This window comes from Carassius gibelio, chromosome A6 (assembly GCF_023724105.1).
Source record: "Carassius gibelio isolate Cgi1373 ecotype wild population from Czech Republic chromosome A6, carGib1.2-hapl.c, whole genome shotgun sequence".
Lineage (NCBI taxonomy): Eukaryota > Metazoa > Chordata > Actinopteri > Cypriniformes > Cyprinidae > Carassius > Carassius gibelio.
The window spans coordinates 14,959,778-14,985,677 of NC_068376.1; the positions used below are offsets into that span (position 1 = coordinate 14,959,778).

General features: G+C 36.4%; 1 protein-coding gene and 1 long non-coding RNA gene across 13 annotated transcripts; both read right to left on the reverse strand.

Annotated features, from left to right (window-relative positions):
• Positions 1 to 239: 239 nt before the first annotated feature.
• Positions 240 to 9,833, reverse strand: LOC128015500 (uncharacterized). Of its 12 annotated transcripts, XM_052599365.1 has the most exons (7): positions 6,450 to 9,822; positions 6,036 to 6,155; positions 5,168 to 5,860; positions 4,928 to 4,996; positions 4,650 to 4,818; positions 4,438 to 4,570; positions 240 to 4,211 (listed from the first exon to the last, which is right to left on the reverse strand). In XM_052599365.1, the coding sequence occupies exons 1-6, from the start codon at positions 6,631 to 6,633 to the stop codon at positions 4,441 to 4,443; spliced, it is 1,365 nt and encodes a 454-aa protein (XP_052455325.1). In that variant the 5' UTR covers positions 6,634 to 9,822; the 3' UTR covers positions 240 to 4,211; positions 4,438 to 4,440. The 12 variants fall into 12 exon arrangements, 3 of the variants coding, with proteins under 3 accessions (XP_052455325.1, XP_052455324.1, XP_052455322.1); XR_008183934.1 differs by lacking the exon at positions 5,168 to 5,860 and having other exon boundaries at positions 6,450 to 9,833; XR_008183929.1 differs by having other exon boundaries at positions 4,928 to 5,243; positions 6,450 to 9,833.
• Positions 9,834 to 17,448: 7,615 nt separating this feature from the next.
• On the reverse strand, positions 17,449 to 19,535 carry LOC128015142 (uncharacterized). The gene is made up of 3 exons (XR_008183809.1): positions 18,301 to 19,535; positions 18,114 to 18,219; positions 17,449 to 18,036 (listed from the first exon to the last, which is right to left on the reverse strand). It is a non-coding gene; the product is annotated as an uncharacterized LOC128015142 (long non-coding RNA).
• Positions 19,536 to 25,900: the final 6,365 nt, after the last annotated feature.

Genomic DNA, 25,900 nt, shown 5'->3' on the forward strand with positions numbered 1-25,900 from the left:
CCCAGACTTGCTGTCATAGCAACAGGCTTGTAAGGTTAAACCTGCTCGGAGGCTTATTTCATGTAAACAGGATTAGATCACATATTTTTAACCAGAACTTTCATTAAAAATTATGGGACTTCTAAATTATTTGTTGCACTTACACTAATTAGACCAGAAGATGTCGCAATTGTTTATTATTATTATTATTATTATTATTATTATTTATTTTATTTTTTTTTCAACAAAAACGCTTTAGAAAGAGGAACTAGGAGCTTTTTATTTTAACAATGTAAAAGTTTACATTTGCAATGACACTCATTATGCACATAAATAAAAATGACAGTATCTTACAATATTTACATAACACAATGCCAATCATAAGAGTTCAATAGTTACATCTCCAGTTTGGAGTTGGGATGTGGAAACAGATTTAACTAAAAGGTTCTGTGGGTGAGTTGGACATTTGTTTTGGTATCACAGACATGAAGGGGCAAAAAAACTAAACATAGACAACAAAACAGGGTGTGATTGTAACACTCTTCCACACTCAATAACCATGAACAAGGTTTCTTTGAGCAAGGTAACAAACCCCAACTGCTCCCTGGGTGCTGCAGCAAAAATGGGTGCCCACTGCTCCATGTTTGTGTGTGTTTTCACTAATGTGAATGCACTTGGATGGGTTAAACCCCGAGCACAAACTTAGTTGTCTAATAAAAATCTATACACCGCATCACTCATGCCATGGTTTCACAAACAGGACTTAGATTAAGCCAAGATTAGGCTATAGTTCAATTAGGACATTTAGCTTTTACAAACATAAAACACAACAGGTATGCATCTTGAGACAAGACAATGGGACATGACATAATTTAGGAACAGTCAGAGCTACACTGTAAAAAATAAATGTATTTTTACAGAAAAAAACGGTAGAATTTAACAGTATTATGACATTTTGACCAGAACTGTGAAATTCCATAAAAATGCTAACTTTTACATCTAACATACATTTTCCCTGTTTTTTAACTATTTAAATTTGTTACTGCAAAAAAATTACATTTTCCTTTAAATAACAGTAATTGTTGTCTATTGTTATCCTGACATGTCCTTAAAAAAACATTCCTGTATATGTTTTGGTCAGAGTTGAAAAAAATTTAGTTTTACAGAGAAAACCAGTAGAATTTCACAGTCATTTCTCATTTTCATCAGAACGGTGAAATTCCACTAAAAATGCATACATTAACACCAAATATAGCCTACATTTTCCCAGTTGAATTAGGCAGTGACTATGCACTAAGTGCAAAAAGCAACAGTTGTGATTTACACTAAAAACAAATAGCTATATATTCTATTTACATCATGTAAATGTCACGAAAGTTTGCAATAAGTGTAAATAGTAATTAGATGCTATATTCTATATTTTGGCAGATTCTGTTTGCATCTCAGTAATTGTGTACATTAACAGGATGCAATAATAGTATTAAGTGTTTTATTAAACACTCGTTAGACACTTTATTTCTACTTCATTTTTGTTGAAAATAAATGCCTTTTCGATGTGATTTGTGATACCAAAAGGTATAAAATACAGATTCGAACCAAGGACTTTGAAACAAGCATCAAATAAACGAGGCTTCCACACTAGTGCCCGTGCCACTGAAGACATTAGGTTAAATTGCGCATCTTTTCTAAACTTTATTGGTGATCCATTCGTGATGTTGTTTCCTTGATTTATAGTCAGCATTTAGCCTACTATTGTCTACTAGTGTTGTTATGCATATCATACATATCGTTCGTTTGTTAATGTTCGTGTGTTGTTTATAAAACCTGTTGTTGTTTTTTTTTGTTTTTTTTTTTTGCCGCTGTGGTTAATGGTGAAAGGCATCAGTTTTCTCTTGTGCCTGTTAGAGCATTTTATTACTGTGGGGTCAGTTGTAGCTTAGTGGTTAGAGAGTCGGGCTTGTAACCCAAGAGTTGCCGGTTCGAGTCTCACGGCCAGCGTGTTGCGATTTATCCTAATTGCTCCCTGCACTGTGTGTGCTCACCACTCACTGGGATGGGTTAAAGAGGTCACATTTCGAGTATGCGTTTCACTTATTGGTATCCCCATCCAAACACACACTCCTGTCCAACCCACTTGTTACACCACTTTTGGAAAACCATTTATTGTTAAGGTAAGCTAATTGTCATGATTTCCATATCAAAATCCGAAATAACCAGAAGTAGATGCTATTTACTACGGAGCCCTCAAAGGGACGTGGTGGTGGAAATTTTTTTGCAAATCTTTTGCCTTCCCCCGAGAAACTTAGCGTTCCCACGTAAAACCTGTTTTGAGCTCGGACAGACCCTTCCTGTTTAATGTCCCGCTGGCAGTGTTTCAGAGCTCCGTATACGTTAATGGAGCGTTTCGTAGTGTTTGAACTTGGACTCAAATATAAAGAAATGTGGTCAGTTCTTAACTCAAGAAGGAGTTTAGTGAAGTTGGTAATATTCACATAGGCTATTCGAACTTCCCTATTCTTGAGCTAAACTTTAAAACACAAACGACACCTATTTAAAATCACAGTCACCTAGACAACGAGCTACAACCCAATTAATTTTTACGTAATGCTATTTACATTAGGTGTAAATAATTTTCATTTAAAAAATATAATTATCAAATTTGCAGTAAGTGTAAATACTAATTAGATGCTATCTATATCGGCAGATAGTTGCACCTTACTATTTTTGTAGATTAACAGGATCCAATAATTATCAGAGTGCAAATGATTATATTTATTAAAATTGTTAAATGGATGCTACATTGTTGTGAGAATAAAAGCCCTTCTACACCGACCCCTAAGCCTACCCAATTAATACTTTATTTTTAATAAACACTCTTCTCTTAATAAAGCACTTTATTTCCACTTTTCAAACATTTTCTAAATTTTCATTGCAAATAAATGGCTTTTTTTTATCACAAAAAAGCCAAATCTATAAGCCAGTGGTTCTTAAACTTCCTCGGTGTACATTAGTCAAAATAAATTAATTTGTTCTGATAACCACAAAGAAAGTTATACAACCTGAGAGTACAAGACAGATTTTCAGTTTTATCACATTAAAGGTAAATAGCAAGCATCTTAACTTAAAATGTGCTAATATTGTTTTTGGCAGAGAAAATACAACTAACTTCAGGATGAATTTGAATGTTTTCTACGAGTAAACTATCAATGTGCAAGAACAGAATTGCAGCAGCTCCCTTCCATAATGACCAAATAAAAAATAAGTGCAATTAGCAACCATTACTGGCAGGTCAGGCACAAAAAGGGTTAAGGGACGCTTTCATAAAGGAAATTTCCTACAAATGCATATCCAATAAAGATGCAATAATCACTGTACATGCCTTTCTATCATGTCTTCTGAAAACCCTGACACATTCAGAAAGTGTGCACTGCCACAAATAGTTAGCAAATCTGGGCTTACATGTTTTCATGCCATAATCTTTTTCTAGTGAATTTATTTATTTAAACCAAATGTAGAGGGACATCTTTGTATACTGTGTGACAGAAGTAATGCTAAAAACTAATTAAAAATACTCTTGAAACACAAATTTTTGTAAAATGTTATACAATAAATTATGGTAGCCAGGGTAACTTCAGCTTTTTATTATATAGCAAACCTTCAAGATCAAACAATGGAAAAACACTTCCCAGCAAAAGTCATGTTTTAGAAAACAAATTTGTTCAATTTAAAAAAAAAAAAAAAAAAGACATTAATTCTGATAATCCTGAACATGTCACATGGAGAAAATGGATAAAGCATGTTTCAGAACACAAATGTGTTCAGTTTAAAAGAAACAAAAACACTGGGCCTGGATTCTGATAATTTTGAAGTTGAATGAATTATCAAGTATTATGTGAATATTGTATATGGGGCTTTAGCTAATTTATTGATAAACGATGTACTAACTGTAGATGTAAATTTTATTATGTAATGTTTTGTGACCAGTGTGATTTTAGCCCGTGGGACTACGGATGGAAATTAGCCTTTGGCTACAATCCAGCATGTTTACATGCATGTATTCCATGTTTGTTCATTAACATGCACTGTCCCAATCAAATAAATAAATATAAACTAAATCCTAATCACGTCACAAGGTAATAAAAATGATTTAAGCAACAAAGCGCTGCACTGAAGTACAAAAAGTCGGTCTGTCCTGTTCTTCAGCGAAATGTCAATCTTCTGAAAGACCACATCTGTGGGGACACAAACAGTTACAATTAAAACCCAAACCAAAAGAAGAGCAGAGACAGCAACAAGCCTTAACCAAATACTCTCAGTTTTGGCCACAGACAATTAAATCACATTTATTGGAGTTAATTCTAAAAATGATTGGACCTTTGGTCCACTTTATCATCGATGAATGATAAACACTGAAGATGTAGTCTACCACTACTATACAAGACAACAGAGCTTCTATACCTGTTACTCTCCCCAATCAAATGCAGCAATTTTTGATGTCAGACTCAATACTCTGGGGTTGACAGAGTACGCTCTCTTTTTCTCTCTCTTTTCCACCTTGGTACCTTTAAGAGGATTTATCCTAAAGATGCACCTTTAAAACACAACACAAACAATATCCTTAAATAATTGTTGTATGCTTCTTAACCAAAGGAATGCAGTCTATGAAATACCTTTGCAAGAATTCTAGTGTGGCTCCCAGTTCTACAGGGTAACTGATGTTCAATGTATAGTAAAGAGAGAACATCAGATACAGGGCTTCTGTAAAACTCAAGAGATGGTCATTTACAATCATCTGGTCTACTGCTACCATGTACACACTGGCTGTCAGTGGGTTCTCTCCTTTGAACAAACACAAAATCAGTAAGACATAATATTTAACAGAATGTGAGTTCTGATCACCCAAAACCAGGAATTATTGTGTTGCAAGATCATAGTAAATAATACCCACCACACACTACTATACATGGTGTTGCTGGAAGCTGTTCTGAGCATATATCACTTGGAACAGAGGTGTCTTCTACCATCACAAGAAAGTGGTCTTGGTCATTTTTGAAATGGGTTAGCAGCAACATCACGGCCCCACAAACATGATCCCCTCCAGCTCTATACTTTGTGAGGATTCTCCCTGCTCTGCTTGCTCTTTCTGTGCACTGAAATTGAAAGTAGTCCAATATTCTTCTGAACTTACTGGAAGCAGATTCTTCAAAGCTGTTGTTTATGTCAATGCCAGTGAGCTCTTTAAAGTGTGCTTTCATTCCTGCTGGCTGAAAAAGATATGGCCACTCATCAAGTAAATCTTTGGTTTCCTTTCCAGATTGGATGCTGTTTCTTTGAGGGGTGTATGTAGAAGTCATTAAGTCATAGATTGTCTTTACATCACTTTCATTATTTTGAAACATTACTACCAACTTCTCTTTCTTTTCCTGCTGCAATTCGGATGTTTCTCCAACTAGCAGTTGTGGATCAGAATTTATACAACCATATAACAATTTTCGTTTCTTTGTTGATACTTCTAGAGTACCACAAAGTGGTATACTAATAGCTTTTGCTCTTTTCAAATTGTCAATTCTACACACCAGTTGTTTGAGGAGAGAATCATATCCACTTCCTACAACCTGGGAATTAATCTCATCTCTGAAAGACTTTGGGTATGCAATCACCATTTGTCGGGCTATTTCTGATACATGTTTTTTTGCTGGACATTTGCTGACTTCCAGGATCTCAGAAGCAACAATGCGGACCAACTGTCTTCTCTCAGAGCAACTTGGCCTTTCGCCATTTTGCAACTTTCCCATAAAACTTGCTGGCATTTTTTGCCATGGATCATCAAAACTATAATGCCAGTCATGGTCATAAAACGAAGTTTCACAGCTACTGTCACCTAGAAGATAAGCCAATGTCCACAGGTTACAGGATAAACACTTTTCATGCAGCTGTAATTTTTTGGCAAAATTGCCTATTCCCAAGCTGCAGATTTATTGAAGTTTAATAACGGACAAACAGAGATGGCATGGGGCTTTGTGGGTTGTTTAATGTTGTATCAGCGTTTTACTCACGTCTTCCACTTGAAGAGCTGGATGGTGAAACTGAGCATCCAGGAGCAGGTGAACCTGATGCATTAGAATTGTATTCAGCAGACAAATCATTTGCAGTGTTTTGCAGAGTGGAGGCAATATCTACATGGCATAAACAAAACTGCATTAAAAACCATACTGCAGAAACAAGAAACACATTGACATACTGTAATACAAGTAAAGAGTACAGCTAACAAAGTACAGAATGAAAGAGACTGGGGTGTTGTTTCATCTAATTATATGCATGTACACAAGTCAACATTTCAAGTGGATCAAACCTTTCATAATAGTTGTCTTAAAACCAATACCTGTTCTTGTGAACTTAATGAACTTTTTGATCCGCTTCAAATGTTGACTAGTGTATATGTAAAAACAACCATTGATTTGAAAACTTACTTGGGATTTGAGCTATTAGTTTTCTTGCTTCAATCGGTCTCAGAAAGCCACCTAGATCATCATCTTTCAAAAACTGTAGGTCATCTATGGTCTCCACACCTAGGCTGTTCAAACCCTCTATGGCTAGCTTTGAAGTTATAGGGTTTGGGAACACATTCTCAATAAAAGTCAACAATGCATCCATTTCTGTTGGGAGAGGACAGTTTATCCTTTTTACAGATGAACAACGCTGTGCTTCAGAGTAATGACCTTCAGTCCCATAAAACTGTACTCATTTAAGGGATAATAATCCAGACATTCCTCAGCTTTTACACAAATTAATTCCTTTGTCGCAGACAAAATCTCATAAAGTCCATAATCATGCAAATACACTGAGGGGCGGGGAGTCACAAGGAAAGTCACCTCATCATCTTTCACGAAAATCAGCTCAATCGGTCCAAACTGTAAAATAGAAAACTCCTCTTCACATTTAAGGCAAATTAAGTTTCCTTTCCTGTACAGGGTACCCTTGTATTCTACACGTGTGGAAACAAAGTCTGGTTCATTAAGCAAGCTTGTCTCAACAGCTTTGCACACAGCATCACTGTACAAATGAGGAGAGTATGTGGCCAAGTCAACACTTTTAAGCTTTGGTGAAAAAAAGGACCGTGAGTGAAGATATGCTTGAAGAAGTTGATGGTTGTGTGACAATGTCTTGCATACATTTTTGAAGTTCTGTGTTCTTCTCACACTTCTTTTGAAGTAGGAATGTTTGCTTTCAAATCTCAATGACCACAAACGAATTAAAGGTCCAAGACTTAAAATGAGTGACGTATAGTGAAGCATGTAATGATGTTTTGGTTTCAAATTTTCACCAGGAAACAGCTCCTTTCTTGTTTCCAGATATTCTGGTATTAAGACATTGAGATATGCAATCTGTGCTGTGGTAATCTTGGGAGCACACACTAGCTCAACCAGTTCTTTCAACTTAACAGTCAGTTGCCATACAGGGTCTTGTGACTCTACTCGGTCTCCAATTATGACAGGAAGAAATCTGAGGAGACACCAGTTCTCAGCTGCTTGACCACCTAACTTTCTGCCTTTTTCACATATCTGGGAGGGGGCAGAACCAGCATCAGAACCCACATATTTGAATTGTGCAAGTCTCCTGTTCAGCTGTGTATATGAAAACCACTTCCTTTTTACAAAGTTTTCCAAGAAAATGCCAAGATCAATAACTACAACGCCTTCAAACAAATCGTGGCCAAGGCATGGGGGAAGGCCAGGCTGAGCAACATGAAAATACTTGAGAGAGTTGAAAATGGAGTCAAACTTCAACCCATTAACAACATTTTCTTCGGTCATCCTTAGAGTTTCCACTGCCGCCTTATAGGACTCAACTGTGCGATTGGGAAAGTCTACACACACATTCTGAAGTTCACTGCGAGATACCAAGCAATACCTACAGCAATGCTTGGCAGTACTGAAGTTCTGTGAGTACCCACCGATGCAGTGGGACCCCAAATTATCACCGATAATAGCCACTATTGTTGCACGTACTATGTCACCTGAAGATGTCACAAATCCATGCTCTTCAAGTTCTTTGACATCTGCCAACAACTTAGCAAAAATCTTGGTTTGACCAAAATAGTTAAAGTCTCTCTCATAACACAAAAGTGATAACTGAATGTTATCAATGCATGATCTGTAAAATGGCTCAAAGTTGCCAAGTGTAAAATACACTCCAATCATTTTGTGTCTTTTTTTAGCTGACCCAAGGGGATTCACAATCTCAAAGGCATCCTGGTACAAGATAAATTGGAGTGTAATCTCAGGCTGCTTAAACAAGTCATTGGATTTGAATACAGAGCCATCACAGATGTCAGAGAACACAGAAGAGTGTACATGCTGATGTCTGGCACACTGCTCCCACACCACTGGGTCTATTAACATGGTTTTTAAAGTGTTCTTCAATGGAATATACTGTGCATAACGTTGGTTTCGGTTCTCATCACGACCAAGACACATACTTTGTGGATGCACGTACGAAAATTTTTTCTGATAATACTGTCTTCTTTGGTATTCTGTGGAAAGTAATGAATTACAAGCTGAATGTAAATCTTGGCCTTGCAAAGTCTGCACCACAGATTCAATCTCACATTGTGAGAGGGCCGTTTTTGACTTGAGTATTTCCCTGAACATCTTCTGTGTGTACTGATAACAGATATAATTTAAACCACTGAATTCCTCCACAATCATCTGAATGGTTGACGATGGCACCAGGTATTTTGCTTGTAGCTGCATATAAAACAGGCAGAGATTTTTCATGTACAATGACTTTGCGTTACATTTCATCAGGGAGTCTGTGAATTCACTTTCATCAACCTCCTCCTCAGTAACATCAAAAAATGCTGAAGAAGGTTGCTCAGATAAAGTATCCATAATCCGTAATTGTGCAAATGTAGAAGTCCTGTGCTTTCGTGAAACATGGGCAGTGAAACTTGATCTTAAACTGAATTTTTTGTCACATTTTTCAAAAGGACAACACACCACCTCTCCCTTGGCTAAATGTGACCTGAGATGAGAAAGGACATTGTTCATGTCTGTAAATTGTTGTTGACAGTCTGTATTGTTGCAAACAAACGTGCCCGTCGAATCATCAAAATGAGTATGTGGTCTTTTGTGATGGCGATAAACATGAGCTTTGAGAGCATTGTATTTTGAGAATTTACATTTGCATTCTGGGAAGCAACATGGAAACTGAGCATTTGCTTCATGTCTGTGTACGATTTGATGATTAACATATCCCTTAACTGTCTTCAGAGAGCAATCACAAAATTTGCACAAATAGATCATCATCCATATGGTTAAAGGTAACACACCTCATAAGATGAAATCCGTTGTCCATGCATATGAGTGCTCTTAAATGATCGTGAAAGCAACGTTCTAAAACAACAACACAATTCTGAAACCTATTTATACTTTTTAATGCAACTTGCGTCAAACATTAAGAATAAGATTTCAAAACGTATGTGATTAGCCATTGTAATTGTATTCACCTGTTGCCAATTAACTTTTAAATTACGTTGGATGATACGACAACAGATTTTTTTTAACACTTACCATTCACCACTCGACATCGAGGTCCATGATTGTTTTGTTGACATTCTGTTATATATTGCATGCATACAGCAGAATATGTTGCCTAAACGGTCACGTTTACTCACAACGCTTAACAAAGTCACTTACGATTTTTGAAAACAAACTGACGCCTGTAAATATTCCAGCGAACCCAACTCCGCTCCGTGATTTTTTCCTTGAGGTATTTGTACGCTGTTTTGGAGCCATGATGTGCCACCTGCAGTTAACAGGCTGCTGCTTTGTTTCTTGGCTGATGCCGTTGGGCCGAGGCCAATGATTGAGAAGCAGTTTGACCAATGGCGTGCGTAAGGCGGGACTTAACAAGAAAGGTCAAAACAGTGCAGAAACGCACACCAAAAATTGTCTACCATAGAAAGCAAAAGAGGAAATTTCCTGCGACATTGTGAGGTCATCATACTGGGTAAATATGCTGGCATGTAATTTTAAATATAAAATTGTAATCAACAAGTGTTACTGTATTTACGTTGTTTCTGCTGTTTCAGTGCACCCTTGGCCTTGTTAGTGGGTGAGGTCACATTACTAAACTGTCTGAAGAAGTAAGGTGTCATGGACCATCATAAAATGTGCATTACATATTTAATGAACAAAAAAATTTTTGAAGTAAAAAAACTATATTTTTTTTATGTACGAAACTCAAGAACATATAAAAAGAGTAACATGATCATACATGATAATGAATATAGATATGTGATGTATGATATATAACCATTTTCTCTCTTATTTTTTAAAGGCATCAACATGGAGATTGAATTGGAGACCATTGTTCTGTTCGAATTGTAGTTTGTGGAAGATGCAATGATGAAATTAATTTGAATTGTCAATGTTGTATTTTAAGCATATAAGCGATGTTCAGATGATGGTACTGTAGCACTGTTTAAAGTTTTTAATATTGTTGTTATTTACAATGGAAACTACTGTAACAGAAGAAAATAAAGAGGGAAAAATACAAATTATTTTCTCTAATTACTTTTTGTGACATATAACATACATTTCATGAACTACATATAAAATTATCTGTGAGCCATAATCAAAATCAAAATGCTGTACATCCCTTTCAAAATTATGGTCCATCACAGTTCATTTTTTCAAATAACGGTCAACACATGTTATTTCAATTTACAGTCAAACTGTTAAATAATGATCAAAACATGATTTCAGTTTACAGTCAAAACATGCTTTATAAAGTAATGTTGTCAACATGTCATTTATATCTACATTCAAATCATGTTTAGTTAAACAACTGCTACACCAAGTTTTTACATTTACAGTTAAAACATGTTTTATTAAATAAGGGTTTAAACATGTTACGTGAACTTACAGTCAAATAATGCCATTACATTTTATGGTCTATGCATGTATTTGCAATTATACAGACAAAATATGTTATTTCAGATTACGTTTTAAACATTTTATAGTACTGTATGGTCAATGTTCTTTTTTCCTGTTGCTGTGTAAGCATGTTACTTCAGTTCATGAGGTTTTACCGGTATTTTCATTAATGGCAAACGTTTGGCACCCTGTGCTGCCATGCATTTGCTCGTTTTTTTTCATGTTTTTTTTTTACAGTGTAGTTTTTTTTTTTTTTTTTTTTTTTACTTTCAGTTAAAACAGCTCAAACATGCATTTTAGTCTGGAATGGGATGAAGACTTGTCTGTGAAACCAGGGGTTAATCTTAAAAGAACTGTAAAAGAACATATGCCATTCCAGTATTTACTTAAATTTTAACAGCACAATGTTTTACATAATGGAACAAATGAAGTGCCTGGAGGTGCATTTCATTATTGTCTACGTCCAATATACTTTCACTTTCCATGAAATGGAAGAGTTTCTAGTAAACAGTAGTCAGTCCCCACCACATCACCACAGAGCCTCTCAATTATTTGGTTATGAGTGCGCCTGCCTCTGATGACACTGCCTCTTTCTGATCCCCTGAAAATGTTCATCATGACACAGACAGCATTGTTTTTTCCTCCATGATCTGCCCTAACCCTTTAAGGCACTCCATATCTGGCCATGGCGTTTAAGAAACAAACTATCACAATACTGCTGGCAGCAATTAAAAAAGTCCACGAACAGGTTATTGCTGACAAGACATGACATTTGGTAAAGGGGGAAATATTACATTATCACTAAATAAAATGATCAGTGCTACTACACTAGTGGCGAGACAGATCACAAAACTTATCACCGAACCGTGGTTTGATTAAAGGCAATTTTATTTTAAAATGCGCTACGCTGCTGCGTAGCCTCTCTGTATTCGCCACTCTACAGACTTGCTCAATGTCCCGCCCACGGCGCTATCTGATTGGTTACACCGCCGGTCCGCTGGGCAGTGGAGTTGCTAAATTGGCGACTTTGTCCCTAGATTTAGCAACTTGTTTTTTTTTTTTTTTTTCAAAAAAGCGACAAGTGACAAATCTAGTGACTTTTTGGTCAATCATTATTAAGTCTCTGAGACTCTCTGGAGCTGCCGTACGAGCACTAGGTCTCTCTTTCTATAGCGCGAGCCTCTCTCTGCATCTGCGAGCGAGCACAGAGAGCAGCAGCACTTTCAGTTAAAAAAAGAAATATATTCTGTTGCTTCTAATTCTAAATCTAATTCACAGCACAACCACTGACTTTATCGTATGTGTATTTGATTTCATTAGTGCAGATTAATGTTTGAGAGCTGATTATGTAGTCTGAATGGACCGCGTTTCAGTCATTATAATATTCATTCCATTTTCTGACAACAGAAACATTCAAATATAGTAATAAAAACAGTTTTATTGAGAATTAAATTAAATGGCTAAATTAAATTGCAGTATGTGAGCATAGGGAGGCAATACAATACGACGCACTTACGTCATACATATGCTAATTAGCACATGACGTCATCTAGTTCATGTTCTCATTATTTATTTTTATGAAATTAAAATGTTTCAAAACATCCCCCCTCTGTTTTTTTCACAAATCTCACCCTGAGTATAAGTCATTATAAACAGTAACTATTTCCCCACTGGATTCAACAAATGCCTTTGTAACTGGTTTTATTGTTTTTGTCTCATCCTGCCAGGACATGGCATCACAGTATGTTTAGAGACGTGACATTTCCTTCAAACGCTTGAGGTATTGGGCCAATCACAATGCACTGGATAGCTGGCCTATCAGAGCACACATCGCTTTTCTGAAAACGATGAGTTTGTAAAAATCGACACCTTTCAGAAAGGCGGGGCATAGAGGAGAAATATATTAAATATATTAAAGTAATATGCATGTTGTTTTACTCATCACCCAGCTTGGTTACCTTTTAAATGTATTTTTTTTTTTTTTTTTTATGAAATGTTTACAAGCATTATATTTAGTGTAATGTTTGCATGCATTGTTTTTAGTGTATCTAGTCTCTGTATTGTGGGAAAAAAAAAAACATTGCAATGTAAAATGCAACAATATATGAGCTTCAATAATCACAATGTACAATTTTTTATTATTATTATTTTACTCTGCATAAAAAGAAAAGATACTGGTAACACTTTCTATGAAGCCCATATTTATAATACATTATAAGAGTATTCTCCTGGAATGTCCCAGCAATTTTTATGTATTATATATATAAAAAAAATAAATAAAAATAAAAACACTTGTATCATCTCATGATTAATCATAACAACAGTTTTAATGTATTATATTATTTAATTGTCTGTGGTTATAGATTTTAAGAGTAAGATGATTTGCAACACGCAATGAACATATCAATAGTGTTTTTTTTTTTTTTCTTTTTTTTACCAAATAGGGAAGTAAAAGAACAGGCAGGAATACACTGAGCGCCAGCCTCCTGCTCACTCTCGTGAGGCCAATAAGGAAGTGACTAAAAGTGCAATTCATCGACTGGCCTCTTGAGGCTGGCTGCAAAAGGGAGTCAGTCCCATAGACTCCCCATGTTAAAATGCTCAACTTTACAGCAAAAAATTAAAAAATAACGTTTACAGCCTGGTGCAAAAAATTATTTTGGCCTAAATAGCAAATTTTGCCCTTCATGACAACTGTGATGGGGGTGAATTTTTTTTTTTTTTTTTTTTTTTTTTTTTTTTTTTTTTTTTATATAACCCATCTGTTTAAATTATATTAAAGAGTAACTAAACCCTAAACCAACTTTTCTTAGTTAATGATCTATAAGAACGGGGCTTTATTAGTGCTGTTCATTGATTCAAGTAACTTTTTTGACATTTGAGTATAAAGTGTTTTAATTCTACAATATATGGTGTAAAAACGTCTAAGTGCTGTCCTCTTCAGGTTGAACGGTGGCTACCGCAGTTGATTTTTCCTATTGGATGTTGCGGTGGCAAGTGACGTAAGCGGTGACAGGTGACGTAAGCAGTTTCCAGCTCACCACGCCCCTATGTACGAGTTACCACGCCCTTGGCAGTATAAAACCATCTTGTTCCATCAAAATCACTGTAGTGAGTCAGGAGTTGGATTTGCGAGTGTTGAAAACGACCAGGATAGACTATTATAGCATCTATTTAACATAGCAATTATATAGTTATTTAGATTATTTTGTGTATGTAGTTAATTAGCATAGTTGTTAGTGTAACATTAGTATTGTTAGAAGCACAGTTAGTTTGTAGCATAGTATTGCATCAGTTAGGATAGCTTCAGGTTAGCGTAGATTTATCAGTATTTAGTACATTGGTTAGGATGGTACATAGGTGTAGCGTTGCTGGATGCGACAGCACTGCTGGACTGCATAGTTTTCCAGCCGACTTTAAAATTAGGCGCCAGTGGTTGCGTACACTTGGCCTGGAAGACCGTGAGTTCCCGGCCTAGAGCTTGAGTGTGCAAACTGCATTTTACGCGGGATTGCTTCTCCAATGCAATGGAGGTGGAAATGGGCTTCTCCACACAGCTCGCGCTGAAAAGTGATGCGGGACGCGGGAGTTAAGACCGCAGTTTGAGCCAGCGGGTGGAATTGATTTGAACAGACACCTCGACATCCTCAACTTCAGGTGAAGTTGGGGGAGAAAATTCTTCTACTTCAAATATCGCTCTGTTGCAAAGCTACTTGCGTCACTACAGTCACTCTCCATTTTAGCGACTCTGACAGCAGCTGTCAATCAATCCGTCACTCTGGGTCTCAGGTTCACGCCGCACTCGCTCAGCCCTGCCCTAGGTTCGTCCCCTCTATCTCCGCTGTGATCTGCCCACTTTTCAGCATTTTTCAAATATTGCCAGTGGGTGGAGTCAGGCTCTGACTAGGGGTTTAGTTACCCTTTAAGACTTAAAGTTCTTCATAATTAAGGGCATGGCCACGTGAGTGACAGGTGGTTTGCCGCTGCTGGCACTGCCGCCACGCTATGTGGGCGTGGCTTCAGCAACCAGCTCCCGCCTTTTTGCCCATTTTCGATCAAACGGGAGAGTCACTCGGTGACGCACTGCCAAGATGGCGACAGCTCGCTCTGCACCAGGGGGGCAGGGTTTCATATTTTATTCAAGTACCCCTGGGCGACGCCATTGGCTAGTGGACCTCTACCTGCTGTTAGCATTCCATTGACTCCCATTAATTTTGGCGTCACTTTGACAGCGAATAACTTTACATCCGAGGCATTTAAAGACTCAATTTGTCCTTTAATTATTTCTAAAGAAACACAAAAATGTACAATTACCTTGTATCTTACGGTATGGTCCCGTAGAAGCAGCTCTTGTAAAAAAATAGGCTAACGATTGCGTCATAACCTGCGACTCTCTGTCGCACAGTAGAGAAATTACCTTGTGGACAGGAGGAGAAGCTCGCAGGCAATCTTTTACTGTCTATGAGGCTATCGGGGGGACGTGGAGGCATAAAGTCAAGGGAGATAATTAATCAGAATACTTACCAAAATTTGATCCTGTTCATGCTCGCCTTCTCTGGAAGATTCGGTGGGTGATTCAGATTTCACTTGGCACAGCTATTAGAAGACTTACAGTTTGCTCACGTGACATCCACGTCATCAGGCTCAGTTTAAGTCTGCACAGTACACCTGACCCCCAGGAAGTGTGTGCTTCTAATTGACTTCACTTGACTCCGTTGAATCCAACAGGATCACTGTGTCCATTTCTTTTACTGTCTATGCTCTGCACACTTTAAGCTTCAAAAACAGGCTTAAGGGCTCTATGGGTGACATCACGGACACTACGTCCATGTTTTTATACAGTCTATGGAATACACTGAATAGCATTTGGGTTAGACCAGGGGCCCATTGCACAAAAGTAGAATTAAGAAAGTCAGGATAACAGAACAGTCGCGGCTTGACCTAGTTTAATCAGTGCATCCTGGCTTAATCCATTGCACGTTTGTTGAGCCAGGATGAGAACACGCGGATATGTAAAGCCAGCTTTATATAGTTTGGATAAATGCACGTTCATGGCATTCTTATAAAGATCACGAAATCGATCACAGATTCACCGATGCAAAATGGATAAAAACCATGTGGCATACTTTTAGCCTAATGAGCAACAGCTTCTTATGGGACAGTATGAAGAAGTCAAACATATAATATGTAAAAAAGGCAATACAGCTGCTGTAATAAAGCAAAGAGGGAATGCCTGGCAAACAATAGTGGACCGATTGAATGCACAAGTAGTCCAAATAACCAGTGCTCCATTGAAACCCTCATAATTACAATCCAAGGAGTTTCTTAGAATTTTCAAAAATAATTGTATACTTTGCTTTAAATGTGACCACTGGACATGCATTTAACATGAAGAATAATTGCAAACACTTTACCCACTATGTCCATCTATTTGATCTATTTAGTTTCTTCTATAATCTGTTTAATCTTTTTACTCTTATGTATTTGTATGTAGGTTTTGTTTCTAATTAATTTGATGTAATCTATAATCAGATAATTTGCTCTATTTTAGCCATTTAATCTATTTTATCATTTGTATCTATCTATTTCTCTTAAATAACAAACATGTCTGGCCAAAAAAGGACTTGGCAGCAAGTCAAGATTAAATACAAGAATATTTTGCAGGCTGGTAAGTGACTTGTTTGTGGAGAACATAGGTGACATGTTTGATGACATTTTATTGTCTGTGCTGATTTTAGCAATAAATAAAAAAAGTCATATATCTGGTACGGGGGGTGGCCCTCCAACCCAAGACTTCACCACAGCAGAGGAGTTGGCCCTGGACTTAAATAAAGGGAAGCCAGTGATTGAAGGGATCCAGAGAGGGATAGCCACTGACTCGGGCCCAGCAAGGTATACTGGCCTCCTCATACAAGGTTATGTTACTGTGTGACTTTGCCTTACCTTGCAGTGGCTGGTAAGACCCGTACACTTTTGGAGCCACCAGACTATAATTTGTAGGTGAATACTCTTTATTAAATCATAGGTTTTGCATGTCCTGTCAAAAATATCAATACAAGTAATGAATATGGCAAAGGGAAGCCACATCTAAAGTGTTTTTTTTTTTAAAGTAAAGTGCACTTCTGCCGATGATGAGACTGTGTCGCTGGACTCCAGAAGGCTCGGGGTATCATGTCAAAAGAAATAGACACATTTAAGGTTCATAATAGATAAGAAGTCAGGGAAGTGGTACTAATAGAAAATATTTTTTACAGGATCCTGACACTGGGCAGCCTGATAACATAGTGAGTATTGCCTACAGTAAATTTACATTATTGAAATAATTCTGCTATGCTATGTGTTCACAAAAGAAAGCTGCAGAACATGGACCTTGAGATGCAAATGAAACACAAGACTGAGGAAACTGGAACTAGAAATCCAGAAACTAGAAAGAGAAGTAAGTGACTTCAGTTCATACTGGAACCATGACTTTAACACAATGTATTAATCATCCTATTTTTTTTCTCTCCAAAGCTCCAAGCTGACAAGTGATAACAGCAAAATAACATAAAAATATTCCAAAGCCATTGTGGTCTTTGTGTGAATGTCAAGTACACTATAGTTATTGATTCAGTGAAGTGGAACTAGAATTTGGGAAGATAACCACTGTGTGTGCTACCGATGCCAAATAAAATAGAGGTACATATGAAAGTTATATAGCCTACATTATCCTTTATTAAGGTATGGGCTAAATCAAAACTAAATTAACTGAAATAATTTGCAATGTATTGTTCTCTAACAAGTCTACCATTTCTGTTATCTGGGAATATGGCAGCATTGTCCCAATCAACATCCAAAGCAACTCTGTGAACCCTTTCTTTTCTTAGGCTGGCAATATTGTGAAGCACTGTGCAGGCAACAATCACATCAAATGCTCTGTCTTGGGAGGCTCTCAGGTGGTGCAGGCACTGAAATCGTGATTTCAGGAGGCCGAAGGTCATTTCAATTTGAGCCCTGGTTTTGGCATGGGCATGGTTGTTAGCTTGCTGTGCTGGGGTTTGGGGGTCTGTAAGGGGAGTCATCAGAAATGTCTCACAGGCATAGCCTTTGTCCCCCAGCAGCACACCAGAGAACTCACCTGCGAATACAAAACATACTTCTTACAAGTACTGTACTCTTGATGTTCAAGGTGCTTAAAAAAATGGGGTGGATTACCTAGAGAGAGTCTCTGGTAAATTCTACTGGCCCGAAAGATTCTGGAGTCATGGACTGAGCACTTTGCCTCTAAATTTGTGATAAGACAGTCAGCATCACAGATCATCTGTAAAAATATATAGCCTATTAAGGTCATTTAATGCAAAGAATAATTATGTAGCAGACAGTAACCATAAGTCATTCTTACCTGAACATTGACACTGTGGAAGGATTTCCTGTTAAATTAATATCCCTCATGTGCCCCTGAGGGGCGTTGGATATGAATATGGGTGCAATCCATTGTACCAATTACATTAGGAAAAGCTGTAACACAAAATAATGGGTGTCATACTGTGGCTGTGCTAATGTAACATTTCATTATTATTCATGTTACCTGCAATCTTGTAGAACTCATCCTTGATGTGGATGAATCTTCTGCGACCAGTGAAGGTGATAAATATGTGCACAAGAGATTTCATTGCCAGACTTACATTTCATATTGTCTGGCAAATAGTGGATTTATTGAGGTTTTCTGCATCACTGACAGAATACAGAAACATGCCACTTGCAAAGAATCGCAGTGCAACACAGACCATCTGTGGGACAGTGAGAGCATGGCTTCATGCTGTCTTGTGCTGTATGTTTGGACCCAGCAGCCTACACAAATATCTGATGCCATCACCTGAGAATCTGTACCTCTCAGTCAGATATTCGTCTGAAAAGGCCAATGGGTCTGCCCTATCTCAGAAGACTATTTCACGCCTGAATGCTCGTCTGAGTATTGAAACTTCCTCATCAACTACATCATCAACAAAGGGCAAGGCATTGTGAATAGGAAACACACAAATCTTTAGTCTATATATACTACATACTGACATTCAACAGTACATTTCTACTCTATTCTTGCATATACAGATATACATAGTCTATATTCTATTTCTCATATTGCATAGTATAGTTATTTTGCACTGTGTTGGCATTCATTGTGGACAGCAAATAATTATTGCTCAGGAAAATCTGCTTTCCTCACTGGGTGTATGACAATAAACGCTTTGAATCTTGAATATATTCATCAAACCTCTGACAGTGAAATGAACAGCAGTTTTCAATTATAACTAAAATAACAGTACGCATACTTAGATGAATGACAGTATATCTAGTATTTTAATGCAGGACCTAAGTGACTAAAACACATTAATATCTAGTAGGATTTAGGGAGGAACTAGCCAATAAATCACTAGGATTAATCAGGCTAACTGCAAAGTGTCAATCTCCATAGAAACTTAATGTAGATTAATTTAGCCTGCCTTCATGCAACCGAGTCAGGGCTAAATTCAGCCAGGATAACTGGAAAATCCCAGCTTAATCCCTTACCTTGCTTTTGTGCAATACCCCCCAGGGATCTCCAACCCTGCTCCTGGAGAGCTACCGTCCTGCAGACTTCAGTTCAGTTCCCTGCTCCAACACACTTGTCTGTAATTATCAAGTAGCCCTGAACACTTTGATTAGCTGCTTCAGCTGTGTTTGATTGGGTTGGGTTAAAATCTGCAGGACAGTAGCTCTCCAGGAGCAGGGATGGAGACCCCTGGGTTAGACATATATGACAGCACATAGGACTCTGGAAACACAGGGCTTAAATAGGGTTACATCAGGACAGGAACAGGAAAACCAAATAAGGGCAATAATAAACATTGTGCATGGGGGAAGAAAACACAACACAAGACATGGAACAGAGAATGACAATTTCCTAAATTTATAATGTATTAAAAGTCTCATATCTTCCCATTGTTAACTTGGTTGTTTCTTAAAGACAAGAAAAGGGCAGACAAAAAGACAGACAAAGCTCTTTTAAATAATAATGACAACAACAATAATATATATATATATATATATATATATATATATATATATATATATATATATATATATATATATATATATATACAGTACAGACCAAAAGTTTGGAAACATTACTATATGTTTTTGAAAGAAGTTTCTTCTGCTCATCAAGCCTGCATTTATTTGATCAAAAGTACAGAATTTTTTTTTTTTATATTGTGATATATTATTACATTTTATAATAATTGTTTTTAAATTTATTATACTTTAAATTATCATTTATTTCTGTGATGTAAAGCTGAATTTTTAGGATCATTATCACATGATCCTTTAGAAATCATTTGTAACGATAAAGACTTCCTATTCATCGGGAAGAAGGAGGCGGGAACCGGCGCACAATCAAAATACATTTTAATATCCAAAATAAACAAAACAGCGCGTCAGCCCCTCACGGCGACTGACGCGCACAAATAAAAGCAAACACATAAAATAATGTCCCAGGCCTGGTCCTCTCTCGTCCTTCACGGTCGTCACTCCAGTTTTATATCCTTCCATCTCCTACGTGGGACTCAAGACCGGCGGTGGGGCGCAGGTGTAGCTCATCTCCAATCACTACACCTGGCCTCACTCCTTGTTCCCACGCCTCTCGGCCCCGCCCCACTCACCACATCATTCTAATATGATGATTCATTGTCAAAGTTGGAAACAGTTCTGCTGCTTAATATTTTTTTCAGAAAATGTGATACTTTTTTAGGATGCTTTGATGAATAAAAAGTAAAAAAAAAAAAAAAAAAAAAAAAAAGCTATGTTTTTAAAATATAAATATTTTGTAATAACAAGGTTATCTTGCAAGCAAGGTTGGGGGTTCGATTCCCTGGGAACACATGATAGGTAAAAATTGATAGCCTGAATGCACTGTAAGTCGCTTTGGATAAAAGCGTCTGCTAAATGCATACATTTTATTTCATAAAATTTTAAATTTACTAATCAAATGTCAGAAAAATACTAATTAGAAACAGACATACAACCAATTTGTGTTTCAACCTAGGTAATAATGTCATGTAATAATGTAGAGAAGGCTGATCAATCACTTTTGATTTTTCCAGAGACAGTACACTAAACCTTTTGTTTTTGTAATTAACATGTTTAAATGGCAACACCGCGAACACTTCAGAAGGATGCAGAACTATTCTAAGATCTTTAAGATCTGCTTGGATTAAACTCACTTTTAATTTTCCCTTTATTTAAAAATAAAATTATATATAATTTGTCATTTTTAGTAGTCATTGTATGCTGTGGCAGATATCATGTGCGTTACAAGCTTCTGTTTGAAAAGAGTGCTCGTGTACATGTAGTGTATGTGTGTGTGTAGAAAAAAACGATTACAACATTATACAAAACTGAATTAAATTAACCTATGCATTTTACATATACATCACATTTCTCATCAATATGGTTAACAATAAAGATTAATAATAAGGAAAATAAGGATCGTTAAATCCCATCCTACTGTAGATAAACAGAACATCTCCGCTTATTAACTAACAATCATGTGCCTCATAGAAGCACAAATAAAGATATAGCTGCAAACACAATCCAGTGACGTCAACCTTGGTTTTGATAAGCAGTTATTTTACGACACAGAACGCATTGGTGAAACTCATGCATCTAGCAAGAACTTAATACACAGAATAATCATATTGATTCAAGCATTTAAAATTTAGGAATTAATTAAATGTCAGTAATGAACAAGACTGCACAAATTATAGCGATCACGAGGAAGGTCCGCATACAGTAAAGTGAACAGTGTACAACACCCCATCAGTTATATTCAGGTCTAGTGCCACCTGCTGGTGCAGTTTTGTAATTTCTTAGAGAAAATTAAGTCGTTATAACGAGAAAACGACTTTCATTATGTCGAGATAACGAGAAAATTTTAAAAAAGTTATAAAGAGAAAACAACTTTCGTTATGTCGAGAGAATGAGAAAATTAAGTCGTTATAACAAGAAAACAAAAAGGAAAAAAAAATATAATGCATGGCCGCTTACAACTTCCATACAAATAAGCTATTGAATCTCTTTAAATTGATTCTCTTTAATATTCTCAAGATTTATATAAAATTAAAAAATACTGAATGCAAAAGCACTGCAATGTAAAAAAAAAATTGGAAAAAAATTCATTGTAAAAGTGTAAAAGTTTGGCCGTGAAAAAAGTTGTAATACTATAAGTCTGTGATAGAGACTTATAGTGCTACAGAAACTGTATTTAAATTAAGTCTATTCTTTCACCCACGCTGCTAATGCATGACTAATCAGCAATAAATAGCCCCCACACAGGGGTGCTGTGGTCTTAAGACTCTTCCTGTTCATCTTCCGCTTTCCATCTGATATTCACGCTCAACCAAGGTTTTTGTCAGACCAGAGGCCTGTTTAATAAAACAAGTTTACCAAATAAGCCAGGCTTATTTCGATTAGTCTGACTTATTGTGTTGATTTGATTCCATAAAGCAAATTTAAGCAAATAATAATAATACTAATAATAATAATCAGGTGGGGATCCCCAGACCAATACAATTAGTGTGCTTTCTCTATTTTAAAACCCAGGAGCCGCCACTGACACTGAAAGTGTTATAATTAGTAACTTACAATGTTTTTTATCCTGTTAAATATAAAGTCAATCGTATCAAAAATATTTTATGTCATAAAACCCATATGGTAGGCCTACTTAAGTTAAATATAACTAATAAACAACTCTTAACATTAGTCTACTTTTCCCATCGCCCGTTATAGATAAGCTAACATGATCTATTTAAAGGTACAAAATGCATGAACTTACAAATTGTTGAGAGTGAAAATATTTCATGATATAGTTAACATGTTTGGGATTATAAAAAAAAAAAGGAAAAAATAATTAAAACAGCCTACATAATATATATATATATATATATATATATATATATATATATATATATATATATATATATATATATATATATATATATATATATATATATATATATATATATATATACAATAATACAATACAATAATATATATATTATTTACTTTCTTTAACAAATGTTACAATATCACCATATATCTTACTAGCTGTTTTCTCTAATAGGCCTGATAATGTAAAGTCAGGGTGTTTTACCTTCTTCAGTGACTGAATGACTTCCTCTAAAATGTTTTGACTAAATTTTCTCATGGATTATAATAGTTATATCCATACAACCTTTCAGTCCAAATCTTATTTATAATGAATTCATAATCTGCATTTATTTGATCTACCATATAGTTCATGCCATTCTGTATAAATGTTTCTAATCCTCCTTCTCTGCTGTGTTCTCTGTCTTTCTTTTATATCCCTTTATTTTGAAATCCAATTGTGGTTTTAACTTTAATGACTGAACAGAAGAGGTACACAATTATTTGTTATTTCAACAAATAATCTATAAAACCCACTGTGTGAGTTCCATGGACTATCCACCAAAAGGGAAACTATCACTACAAGAGGACTGCTACCATTTAATAAGATGCTATGTGCAATGGAACACACCCTGTGAAATACAGAGGCCCACACAAGGGACTTTTCCACCACATAAATTCATTTGAAATATCTCTCTGAAATAAAAAACATATTTTAGGACACTGTCTCTACTATTCATTTGAGACATGTACAAACATGTATTTTATTGTGATGTGTGGGTCGGGGCCGAGAGCCGTGGGAACGGATTGAGGTCTCGAGTCCCACAGAGGAGATCTGAAGGATAAAAAAAGAGGATTTACAACAGTGAAGGACAAGAGTGGACCAGGCCTGGATTTTATTTTATATTTGGTTTTTGTTTGGATGTGACATAATCACCCTTTTAGATTCAGGAATTCCAGAAGAAAATGAGATAAGAAACTTCGAAAACCCACCCTTGTGTCAGGCTTTGGTCTAGTCTTTACATTCAAGATCCTCTGACTCAAACTGGTTCTTTACCATCAACTAACTTCAACAGAGAACTGGAATCCCAAATTGCATCAGGACTCTCTTTCAAACCACTGTCAGAATCACTTTCCTCTGACTTCTTTCATTTATTATTCCTAAGCTTATCCCATTTTTCATAATGCCCGTTACCTACTTCCATTTTTTTTTATTCATCTTCTCTTCCGTCCCTTCTCTTTGCATTCTCCTGTTCATACACATTCCAATTGTTGCCAGCTACTTTGGGATCTAAGCATCTTGCGATCCGAGCATCCACCCCACACAACCCGGACTTTGCGTTGACCGCGTGTTCCCCAACTTCAACTCACACCTGCTTGGATGTTTCTAGTAATCCTTAAGACCTTGATTAGCTGGATCAGGTGTGTTTGATTAAGGTTGGAGCAAAACTACAGAGCTGTGGCCCTCCAGGATTTGAGTTGGAGACCACTGCTCTAACTGGTCTGCATTTAGGCAGCAAATAAACATTCATGTACATGTATGTATTTATTTGTAATATAGTGCACAACAGTATATTCAGAAACAAGAGACACAAAGTAAACTGCATTCAAAAATACAGCCATGCTACTTGATAGTAAACAACATGTACATAAGCAAAATGTATGTTACTTATTAAACTGAAGCACAAGTGATGTCTTTCTGTTGTCCATCAACAATATCTGCATATTTAATTTCTTCTTGAAAGGAGGCTACAGGACAAAAACAATGGGAAAACAAGGTGGGGAAGGGTTTGGGGAGTGATTAATGTAAATAGTTTGTGTAAGTAACTGCATGGTTGACTTTTCAAAACCATTTCAAATTGGTCTTTAAACACGTCATAACTTATCTTAAGACTTATATAGGCAGTCCACATTCAATTCAGTCCCTGTTGGGCATCTGCGTTACCGCTGGTGACCATAAAACTCAGTTCCCCAGAAAATTACAATGCTGGAAGATGGAGAATATACTGCCAGCATACAGTTTAAACACACCATCAAAATCTGCAGATAGATCACAAATGTATTAAGTAAAAACTATATTTTTTAAAAGAAGTCAGCTAATCAAAAAATTAACTAATTTAAATAAACAAACATCATCCCATGTGAGTTCACTTCTTTAAGACAATTAAATCGCCCTCTCCCGCATCCCAGTCACAGCCGTCCTTTTATTGGGAACATATTTCTGTACTCACCGAATGTCTATCACTAATTAGTTAATTTGATGTAATTAGAAAAATAGGAGGTGTGGCTTTGAGAGAGAGAGAGAGAGAGAGAGAGAGAGATGCAGAGAAGGGTGACATGAGGAACAAAATTGAGAACGCTGCTTTAGAATTCTGGTTTTGAAACTTGTGAATCCGTTTGAAGACAGAATTGTGATTCATATATGAACAGATTTTTACGTGCACACCTAGTTTTATCTCCCTCTTTTATAAAGCGGCACAACATGGCCTCACCCCCTTTGTTGCGTGTTCCTCTGGGCGGGGTTTATCTGGATTCATGACATAATGAACCTGGGAAGAAGCTTGTTGTAGTCCCTTACCAGCCATTTTTGTAGGCATTAAACTGCCAGAATTTTAAAATATTTCATTGAACATTCAGAGCCGCACCTTTGCAGATAATGTTCATGCTCAAACAGTAACATTACACACTAAATAACGTTAAAAAAGTGAAATCACAATCAACCACCCCTTAAATAATTAAATTAAATTTGCATGTTGCACAGTTAACGGTCACATGACATGCAGGGTAAACATATTATTTATTTTTTAATAAGTTTTTTAATTTAAGTGTTTTACTTTGTTGTTATTTTAAATTATTTATTTTAATTTATGACATAATTACTACCTTTTCATTAAACTTGTGACTCTTCTGCAGTTCCTTCACAAGCCCCAGCTTAGGAAACCTTGAAACGTTGTAATATAATGTTCAGTGCACTTCATTATATTTATTTAAATTTTATCATTTGAGATTAGTCTATTTAAATCAATATGATAAACTAGTAG

Coding starts and splice junctions, on each gene's coding strand:
- LOC128015500 (XM_052599362.1), bottom strand. CDS start 6,633: ATGGATGCATTGTTGACTTTTATTGAGAATGTGTTCCCAAACCCTATA. Junction 4,819..4,927: donor ACCATGTATAGTAGTGTGTG/GTGGGTATTATT, acceptor GTTTGTTCAAAG/GAGAGAACCCACTGACAGCC. Junction 4,571..4,649: donor ACACTAGAATTCTTGCAAAG/GTATTTCATAGA, acceptor TGTGTTTTAAAG/GTGCATCTTTAGGATAAATC.